This window comes from Fundulus heteroclitus, chromosome 6 (assembly GCF_011125445.2).
Source record: "Fundulus heteroclitus isolate FHET01 chromosome 6, MU-UCD_Fhet_4.1, whole genome shotgun sequence".
NCBI classification, from domain to species: Eukaryota; Metazoa; Chordata; class Actinopteri; order Cyprinodontiformes; family Fundulidae; genus Fundulus; species Fundulus heteroclitus.
Window position 1 is genome coordinate 23,873,020 of NC_046366.1, and position 11,410 is coordinate 23,884,429.

At 40.1% G+C, this 11,410-nt stretch overlaps 1 protein-coding gene across 1 annotated transcript in view; it reads right to left on the minus strand.

Moving 5' to 3' along the window:
* The window catches only part of LOC105923249 (macrophage mannose receptor 1-like), a 39,199-nt gene extending 31,944 nt beyond the window's left edge, over positions 1-7,255 (minus strand). Inside the window, exons 1-3 of the mRNA XM_036137782.1 lie at positions 7,192-7,255; positions 1,497-1,850; positions 1,212-1,382 (exon numbers count right to left, since the gene is read on the minus strand). Of these exons, the coding sequence (XP_035993675.1) occupies positions 1,212-1,382; positions 1,497-1,850; positions 7,192-7,255 (589 nt within the window). The remainder of the gene's footprint in view (positions 1-1,211; positions 1,383-1,496; positions 1,851-7,191) is intronic.
* Between the last annotated feature and the right edge of the window lie 4,155 nt (positions 7,256-11,410).

An 11,410-nucleotide genomic window follows, 5' to 3' on the forward strand; every position in this document is an offset into this window, starting at 1 on the left:
TTTATGATACCCTCCCCTCCCCAGTACATCTCCACACATGGGGTCTAAGAGAGGATCCACTTTGTAAGCTGTGTGGCAAGAGGGGGACCTTGGCCCATATACTGTCCGGGTGCAAAACATCATTAACCCAGGGGCGGTATAGATGGCGCCACGACAAAGTGCTCCTCTCATTGGCTGACACCATAGAGCGGGAGAGGGTCAAGAAGAGGCCAGCCGACACGACCGCACAGAGAGCTATCACCTTCCTCAAGGAAGGAGCTGCTAGACCACAGTCCACCAGGAGGAAAAGGACTAGCATTCTCCAGGCCGCAAGTTCCTGGGAGATGAGGGTGGATGTGGGGAAGAGGCTGCAGTTTCCTGAGGTGGTGCAAACAACCCTCCGCCCTGATATAGTGCTGTGGTCATCCAAGGAGCGGAAGATAATCTTGGTGGAACTGACAGTACCATGGGAGGAGGGGTGCGAGGAGGCCCATGAAAGGAAGGCCACAAAATATCAACAGCTGGCCCAAGACTGCCGAGACAGAGGCTGGCAGGCGTGGGTCTTCCCTGTGGAGATAGGGTGCAGGGGCTTTCCAGCAAGGTCTGCGTGGAACTTCCTTTCTGCCATAGGCATGGATGAGCGGAGTAAAAAGGAGGCAGCTCGTCGGATGGGGGAGGAGGCGGAACGTGCCTCATGCTGGATTTGGAGCAAGAGAGAGGAGGAAAGCTGGAAGCCAGGAGCAGATGGGCAGTGAGCTGGCCACTCACTGCGGGCCCACCAACTGGAGGGTGTTGTGGTTTAGGGCTGAAACACCCAGTGAAGGTTGGACACCACCTGAAGACATCTGCTCCTGGCATAAGGCTACAGCTACCTGCTTAGGTAGCTGAGAAAGGCACCTCGTGTGTATTCAACAAGTCAAATCATAACATAACTGTATAAAAATCGTTTTTTGTTGTTTTAACATTTCTAAATAATGTCTTTGGGGGTTTCATTATCTGTACGGCAGAAAAATAAACTGTTTATGTAGTCATATCAAGTTTACTAAGATGGACCTATATTTACTTAATTATGCATTTCTTATTATTTATCACCTTTTAGAGATCCACCTTCATGTGAATAAGTCACTAATGATGTAAAGTCAAATGCTTATTTAGTGTAAGTTAAATACAAAATGCCTTTGAAACATGGCTCTCTTTTTTTAGCTAAAAAGAAAAATTTGTTCAGTACTCACCATTTGTTGGACAAAAGCCCCACGTCCCATGTTCATATTTAGTTTCAACAGCACACCAAGGACGGTTATTTACAGAGTCGGTCAAAGTACAACTTGAGTACCACTGGTTTTTATATAGGAAAGGGAACATGCAGGGCCTTCCTGCTGCATTTCCTTCAATTGTGTAAAGTTCTGAAAAATGTATTAATAAAATACAGTCATGATTAATTTTAAAGCAGCACTCTATTATGTTTGGCATAACAATCAGTGAAGCAATTCTCACAAAAAGTGTTGTAAGTTTCATACCTCTGTATGTTCTTGTGCAAGCTCCGCTAGATGTCCCTGAAATTGTGAGTTGGCTGTTGGGTCCTGCTGCTTTCGACAGTACCGCATTGTTATCTGCTTTGAGCTCAACATAAAGCTGTTGGCCTTGGAGGGCGAGAACCGTTTCATTCTTGCATTCCCACCTTTGGAGTTCGCTTGTTTCATCACAATCATAGAAGCTCACATCACTCCCTACAGTTTTCCCTTGTACTCCCAGACATTTATTTTTCCTAGGTACCAGCAACCGTCCAGCAGTTGTCCAACGTATCTCTTGGCAGACAGAATCAATTTTAACCAAGCAAAAGCCAGCATTGTTGGTAAGCTGAAACGGTGAATCTGTAAAGAAAAAAAATTTACAATTAAAATTCTCTCTTGAAAATACTCTCACACACAATGATATATTCAGCTACTTGAAAACTTTACATTATAAAGAAATAAAATAAATAATCAGAAACACATTTCATATGTATCTCCTACTCTTAAAAAAAACTGAAACAGATTGAGATGAAAAGTTGGAATACTGCACCATCTGACGCAATGCAACGTAGCATTTTCAGCAGGAGCACAAGGACCACAAATGTGCTCCTCATGATCCTTCTGAGATACATTTTACCAACCAAACATTAAACCTGGGTAATGTCTGCAGAAAGCTACAAGTTGTGTTTGTCTATATAAAGAGATGGAGGGGGCGGGGGGGTTACGTAACTGCACAGACAACCTGCCACCTCATGTCATCACATGTTTTTTTCCCCATTTTTTTTCTAATTAGTCAGAACTGTGTGCCAGATTTTTGTAAAGTAATGTCTTTACTTTAAACAAATGAGAAATTGCATTACAGTTCCCCATTGTCGAATGAGCTGTTAGTTCAAGGAAAGGATACACTGACCATCAGGTTCTGCCCATAATTTTAACTTTTGCCTTCCCAGAAAATATATGTGTCGACAGAAACCGCAGACAGACTGACTTCCTGTGATTGCAAAATTATTTTTTGCTTGAGAAAAGCTCAAACAAATCAGTGTCTGACTGGTCATTTTTCTCTGATTGCTTTACATCAGGCATGTCGAGGTGCATCCCGGGGGCCATTTATGGCGCCTGTACTGATTCTGGGTGGTCCCCCAATTGCATTTCAAGAATGATTTGGTCCACCAGCACAGGTAGCTGATGCAGATGAAAGATTTTAGGTTTTAATTAGGGCAATTTTTTTACAGAAAAGTTTAAATCCTACAATTTAAAATGTTAAGTACAATAAAATGTATTCATCTTTTAATAAACACCCTTTTGACTTTCTCTTTAATTTCATTGTATTTCAATCCAATGACATTTAATTACTCAAATACAGACTTTGATGCATCAAATCTTCTTAGAATTTAGTTATTAAAACTAGCTAATTACAGTGTTTTCACAGAACAACTGACCCAAATACTGTAATTATATTGCTAGACAAAAAAGAGTTCAGTTTATTGTTGTTAGAGACAAATTAAATTATTATAAATAATGTGCGAACTAGGTGAATACAATAAATTAGCAAAACCCTTTAAATGTTGGATCTACAATGATTTGCACATTCATTCCCTACAAAAATCTGACTTATTTATGTAAAATGATCATATTTTGTAGAGCAGGTAAAAAAAAAAAAAATTTCCGGCCCCCCGAGTTCCTTTGACTTGACAATTTTGGCACATGTGCCAAAAAGTTTGGACACTCCTGCTTTACATGATAGCCAATGTTTTTCATCATCTTATATGATGATTTCCCTCCAGGTAATGCAAGATCTATTATCGCCTCTAAGTTATTACAGTTGAAGACCAACATACTAATGTGCATGTAACAGTTCAAGCCAACATATTTGGCATAAGTCAAAGAGTAAACATTTCAGCAACTGCCTTCTACCTATTCTAAATGAAGGTATTTTAAAGTCTTTGGAAAAAACATATTTTAGTATTATAAATACCTACTCAAACATATTATACAACATAAAAAGTCAAATAAAAGGGGATATGATTAAGTTTGTGGTTTACAAAGATTGAGACAAATCTGTTACAAATCAGCTTCAGGAGTTACTCAGTTGTACTGTAGTAACAAAAGAGTGCTGACTGGGATTTCTGCTGCTGTCCCATGCAAGTAAATGTGTGCATTATTGATTCATATATCTTAGTGGCGTACTTGTTCTATCTCACATTGCAAAGTGTGTTGTTTAGTAAGAACTGATTAGGTCAGGGCCAAAATGAATATATTTCTATCGTTTTTGTATTCATGAATCATTTAAAAGCTATACTGTGTCTCAGAAAACATATTAAACCCCTTAAACCTTTTTGCCATATTATATTCAATACTTCAGTGTAGTTAATTATAATTTTATGTGATCCATCAACACAGAATGTGTAGCAAAGTCAAAGGAAAATGATACATGGTTTTCAACAAATATTACTAATTGATCCATGTGCATCTGATGCCCCTTAATGAAGTGCCTTTTGAAGTCCCCTAGTTAGTAAACGGTGTTCATATGTATGAAATATAATCTCAGTATAAATACAGCAATTCTGTTGACAAAAAGCATCATGATGACTAAGGAATACAAACCATCTAAGTAAAACTGAATATTACGTTAAAGTGCAATATTTTTACGTTATCTCAGACAATTAAATACTTATTTTACAGTGATTTATTACACACACAGTAAAATATTTCCAGCTCTTATTTCTTTTATTTAATTTTATGATTATGGCTTACAGGTAAAGAAAACCCAATATTCAGTGTCTCCAAAGATTATAATATCACTTTAGACCAATCAAAACAGTGTGTTTTAAGCACAAATGTCAGGCTTCTAAAAGGTATGTCAATTTATAGGCACTCAGTACTTGGTTGGGTCTCCTCTTGCATGAATTATAGCATCAGTGCGCTCTGGCATAGAGGCAATCAGCCTGGAAGCCCAGATTGCTTTGATAGCTGCCGTCAGGTCATCTGCTTTGTTTGGTCTGGTTTTATCTTCCTATTGACAACTACCCAGATATTTTCTATGGGGTTCAGGTCATGGCAGTTTGCTGGGCAGTCATGCGCAGGAACACCATGGTAATTGAAACTGTTCTTCGTACCTTTGGCAGTGTGTGCAGGTGCTAGGTCCTGCTGGAAAATAAAATCAGTATATCCTGGATAATAAAATCAGTATCTCCATACTGGGGAATCCTGTGCCACTGGTGGAAATAGAAGGTGCAGGGACCAAGACCATTGGAATTTTCGGAGCGTTGAGACAGGATGTCTCCTACTCCAGAGTCTGAGTTGCCACCTCAAAGGTGAACTGACGCTGTTGATCAGGATGAGTGAGGATGGCAGCAGATGTGAAGCAGCTCTTGATGGTCTGGAAAGCTGGATATGCCTCAGTAGTCCAGGAGAATGAGGCCTTAGTGAAAGTGAGGGCTGTAAGAGGTTGGGCTGTAAGAGGTTGAGCGATCAGGCTGAAATCCTTAATGACCTGTCTGTAAAAGTTGCCGAATCCTAGATAAGGCTGGAGTTGGCCAGTCCACAACTGCCTAGACTTTACTGAGGTCGGTCCTAACTCGTCCTGCCTTAAACATGTACCCCACAAACATAGTAGATGGTACATGAAACTTGCACTTCTCTGGTTTGACAAACAGCCGGTTCACCAGAAGCCTCTGCAAAACCAAGCTGACATGCTGTTCTGCTCGGAACCCGAGTCAATAAGGGCAGTGGTAGAAAGTTACTGTTTGACACTGACTACGGTGGTGTTGATCAAGAATCGGGGGACTTCATTATTACGTACCGCGCACATGAGGACCCCCTGAACTACTGATGGACTTTCTCTTTTGGCTTCATAGGACATTTGACCTGATAAAATGCATTAAAGACAAAGCTTAGCTTAAATACATCTTTGCTTCTCCTCATAAGTAAACTTGGTTTTACCAACCTCCATAGGTCCGCCTATAGGCATGGTTTTCAAAAAAAAAAACTCTGAGATCCTTTCCTTGTGGAAATTTAAAGTTCCAGGAAACAGGTTTTACAGATTTATGCTCCCACTGCCTCTCTAGGAGGTGATTATCAATCTGAATATCTAACTCAATCAGGTCATTGAAAATGTTGGGTTAATCTCTGCTTTTCGGCCAGAGCATGAGTATTCCAGCCCGATGCTGCCGCGAGGGCTCTGAACTTTACTGCTAAAGCAGAAACGGGGCGATTACCCTGTTTGAGCAACCACAGTTTAATACCCATTACTTGGTTACTGATACTGGGAGTATCAGTAATCAGTAACCTGTGGCTCTACGCTTCTCCAGGAGTGAATGCTGCTTGATGCAATTAACTGGTTCCCTTATTTAGGGAAATTTTGACCAATCTGTATAATGTGACCCAATCTGTATAATATGATTGAATTTGACTTTGTAAAGTGCCTTTAGATGACATGTTTCATGAATTGGCGCTATATAAATAAAATTGAATTGAATTTAAATTCAATTCAGTTCAAATCCAACCCTGGGTATTTCTGCATGGAGTTTGAATGTTCTCCCTGTGCATGCGTGGGTTCTCTCCGGGCACTCCAGCTTCCTTCCACAGCCCAAAAACATGACTGTTAATTGGTCTCTCTAAATTGTCCTTAGGTGTGAGTGTGTATGCGAATGGTTGTTTGTCTCTGTGTTGCCCTGCGACAGACTGGCGACCTGCCCAGTGTGTACCCCGCCATTCGCCCGGTGAATGCTGGAGATAGGCACCAGCAACCCCCGTGACCCCACGAGGGATTAAGCGGGTCAGAAAATGGATGGATGGATGGATCGATGAATTGAAATTCTTCTTGAATAACTCAAGAAACTGGATAAGAATGCAGATGTATCGTAATTTCATCATTAATAGAATCTGTCCATAACAGAGCTTGGCCTCTTAAAAGTCTTATTATGAGAGAAATTTTGCTAGTGTCATCTGAGAAAGAATTAGAAGCGTGCCATAAAACCAAAGAGCATTATAGGAGAAACCTCCGGTAACGATTTAACTTCCCAGAAAAGGTCTCTGGAGTGTGAGAAATAGACTGCTATCCAACAGAGAGTGCACACGTGGTCATGGTAGGAGAAACAATGGGAAAAGGAAGAATGGTGTCTGAACTCAATTATTCTGAACCTGCTTGGTGAGATTAGTTAGGATCTGCATAATATGATCCTGTTGTTTGCTCATAGATTGTAGAAAAGCCTAATGTTGTCCCAGGAGTACTCCCTGATGTGAGACTGCACACTATATCTGTGCTCCTGGCTCAGAGCATTCTGTCTTGTTTTTGTTTTCCATGGTTGACCTAAAAGCAACAAACATGGAGACGGCAGTTTATAAAGTATCTTTCATTGAGAGGAATGAATTATGGGTCCAAACCCTGGAACTTAATTTCCAGATGAAACACAAATTTTACTTTCATCTGAAAACAGTACTTTCCTTTTCTTCTTTCCCAGGTAAGGCACTTGTAGCCTAGGTGTAGGATTTGTCTGTGCATAGTAGCTCGAGGCACTGACGCCATCCTCAAATCCCTCCTGAATCGATTTTGCTTGACAATCCACTCAAGGCTGCAGTTCTCTCTGTTGCTGGTGCATCTTTTGCTTCCACACTTCCACTGACATTTTTTTGTTAATAAGGTTGGATACAGAACTCTTTGAACAGTCAGCTTGTTCAGCAATGACCTTTTGTAACTTACCCTTCCCATGATGGGTGTTGATGACTGTGTTGTAGACATCTGTCAAGTCAGCAGTTTTCCACATGATTGTGTTGCCTACTGACCCAGAGTGAGAGACCATTTAAAAAGTCCGGAATCCTTTGCAGGAGTTTTGAGTTGATTAGGTGATTAGGGCGTGAACCCATGAGTTTGCACTGACAAACTTTTTCACAGTGTTGTAATTTCGTGAGACTCTCAATTTTGGGTTTTCATTATCTGTAAACTGAAATTATCATCAAAATGATAAGAAACGTATGCTTGTAACATGATTTTATGTGTAACAATTTTATATTATATATATATATATATATATATATATATATATATATATATATATATATATATATATATATATATATATATATATACACTCATCAGTCTTCACCAGCTCCACATGCACCACTGACTATTAAACCAGCTTTCTGGACTCTGATGCCAGATTATTACAAACCATCGGTCAGTTCAATTCAATTCATTTTTATTTATACAGTTCATTAAACATGCATTTTTCAAGGCACTTTACAAAGTCAAACTCAATCATATTATACAGATTGGATCAGATTACACAGATTGGTCAAAATTTCCTATATAAGGGAACCAGTAGATTGCATCAAAGTCCCGACAAGCAGCATTTACTCCTGGAGAAGCGTAGAGCCACAGGGAGAGTCATCTGCATTGTCTATGGCTTTGCAGCAATCCCTCATCCTGAGCAAGCATGAAGTGACAGCAGAAAGAAAAACTCCCCATTAACGGGAAGGAAAAACCTCCAGCAGAACAGGGCTCAGTATGAACGGTCATCTGCCTCGACCGACTGGGGGTTAGAGAAGACAGAGCAGAGACACAACAAGACAGACAAAAAAGCACAGAAGCACACATTGATCCAGTAATCTGTTCTATTCTAGATGGTAATAGCGGGTGATCTGTCTTCTCTGGATGATGTCACAGCTAACAGAACGTCAGACCAGGTGTGCCTACTATGAAGAAAAAGAGAGAGAGCAAAAAGTTAAAAGCTGAAATGACAACAGTCATTTCAATGCAATGCAATGCAAATCTGGAGAACTGTAGAACTCAGTAGAGAGAGAATATAGGCCCCAATGTCCTCCAGTAGCCTAAGCCTATAGCAGCATAACTATAGAGGTAGCTCAGGGTAACATGAGCCACTCTAACTATAAGCTTTATCAAAAAGGAAAGTTTTAAGATTAGTCTTAAAAGTAGATAGGGTGTCTGCCTCACGGACCAAAACTGGGAGTTGGTTCCACAGGAGAGGAGCCTGATAGCTAAAGGATCTGCCTCCCATTCTACTTTTAGAGACTCTAGAAACCACCAGCAGACCTGCAGTCTGAGAGCGAAGTGCTCTGTTAGGAACATACGGGGTAATCTTAGTGCGCATGTGCGAGCGCAAAAGCAACATGCTGCAGTTACACCGCTCCAGTTTGCTTTTTAACTTTCTTACTTTTATCTTTTTGGATTGCTCTTGTTTTTTTCACTGTAACTCTGTGAAGTATTGTCCTCCCTAACAAGGTAATTTTCAGCGAGTTTTCGTGCTTTTTTCGTGTAGTTTTTATTATGCCGCTCCCACCGGGACACGCTGCCCTTCTTTACTCCAGAGAACAGCTGAATGCTCTAATGCCGACCAGTGTGGTAGGCAGACCAGCTGTAATACTACCCAAACTGATCAGGAGGGCCGTTGATGTTGTTGGGGTGGAGCTGGACACTCTGACGACTGTGGCAGAGAGGAGGATGCTATCCAGGCTTCAGTCCATCTTAGACAATGTCTCACACCCTCTCTACGACACACTGGCCCAGCAGAGGAGCTCCTTCAGCAGAAGACTCCTCTTACCCAGATGCACCACAGAGCGCCACAGGAAATCATTCCTGCTTGTGGTCATAAAACTTTACAACGCCTCCCTCAGTGATTCAGACCCCCCCCCCTCTGTAATTTATTCATTCTTTGCACTGTTCTTGCACATATACATACATACATATACATACATATATATATATATATACACACATATACATATATATATATATATATATATACATATATATATATATATATATATATATATATATATATATATATATATACATACATACATATATATATATATATATATATATATATATATATATATATATATATATATATATATATATATATATATATACTGAATTGAATTGAATTAAATTGAATAGCTCAGAAAGCCCTACTGCTTCTAAACAGTTCAGACACTGCACAGGTTCTAAAGATTCCTCCAACGTAATCATGTGTGGGAGGATGCCAATTATTTATAATATTTAAATTCAGCATCCTGAATCCTGTCTGTCTGCCCGCTTGCTTGTTTCCTGACCTGTTTCTGTCTTTTGACCTTCTGAGCCTGCCAAGCCCGTCGGACCTGATTATTGTGCTGTCTTGATTTCTGACCTGTTTCTGTGTTCTGGCTTTGCCCACGGATTCTGCTTTGGGCTGTCTCTGGATTTCTGTTCACCCGGCTCTGACTGTAGACCTGCTCTCGGATTTCGGACTCTGGTTATTCCACCTGATCACCCTGCCTGACTCTGCTATCACGGTTCTGACCCTGAGCCTGTTTTTCGACCACCGAGCACCTGCCAGTCCCATGAGTAATATCATTCAAGCTGTCCTGATGGGGCTCTGATTAAGTTGCAAACTGCAGCAGTATTCACCTCAATAAACACTTTTTCTTAACATCTGATCTTGTCTGGCTGAATTCTGGGTCTTCGGTTTCAATAAAGAAAGGTTGTGAATAATTCAATCATCTTACAGTTAGGTTATGAGTCAATATAACCAAGTTTTGAATATTTTTTTATAAACTGATGTTCAACCCATCATTCGAAAATGGAAAAAGTATGGCAAAACTGCTAACCTGATAAGAATAGCTTTGCACCAAAAATGACAGGCCAGATCAAGGTCAGGTAACATACAAAAATGCAGGAGAGCTCTTACCCGAGGACTGGTGAACTAGGGGTGGGAAAAGAGACATGAGGCATGAGGCATGGGGACAAGAGATGTGACGTTCTGGCAGGGAAGCAGCAAAAGAGACAGACTTAAAAAGGCAGGAGAACAAAGGAGAGAGGGAGAGCCAATTAAAGAGACCAGGTGGAAGTAATCAGAAGGAGAAGGAGTGGCTGAAAGACTGACAGGAATAGTGGCAGGGAACAGGACAGAACTAAACTGAAAGCTTGCAGAACCCTGACAGAATAATATAAAACAAAGACCAAAATCAAATCCAAACTATTCCATAATCCAAAAGTAAGATAGAACCTAAAATCATGACATCAAGGGGTTTGTCAAAGTCCTTGTTTCTGTTTAAAAATGGGGTGGATAAAGTTGATTCTGAGAATGTGTGTTATATATGAACTTTCACACTTAAAATAGTCAAGCAGAATTCCATACAATGTCTTTCATGCATGCCTTGTTTTTTTTTCAGGGGCTCTTGGTTTATCCTCCAGTCTAAAAGCCTGCATGCTGGGTTAATTTGACATTCAAAATAACCATGAGTGTACAGTACATGCGCATTGTTGTAGGTTTAATATATATGTATGTTGCCCTGTGATAGATTGATAACATGATCAGGGGGTTACCTCTCCTCTTGCCCAATGACCATTGAAGATAAATGAGTTTAAGAAATTGGAAGATAGCTTAGATAAAGACACAGAAACCTTGGATTATACAACAAAGGCTTGGGAAGTTGTAGTCAAGAGAATCGGGGGATTCAGACAGCACTGAAAGAATTTCAATTAAGATATTTATACAAACATGACCTGTGGCCAGCAAAAAAAATTTTATGTCACACCTCCAAATACTCTAATAGGAACCCAGTCTCACTGAAGAATGTGTAATAGCCACAGTGGTCCACAGGGGGAAACGTAGTACTGTCACAATTTGGCCCCTTAATACATATCAGTCCTACATTTTGTAGGACAATGTATAATATGTTCATAGTCTTTGTTCAGGCAATATAGACAATATTTCATTTGTTAATTTTCCTGAAGATTTCAGTGCATTCTCAGAAAAACGTGAGGATGTTACATTTTCTACTATGATGGTTGCTATGGACACAGCCATGTTATCTCTCTGACCTGTGTTGACATTCCCCGAACAGAAAAAAAAACAATTGTTAAGAAAAAAATCTGCAGTTATATGCATTTTGGCAAGATTTTTAGCAAGACATATGTA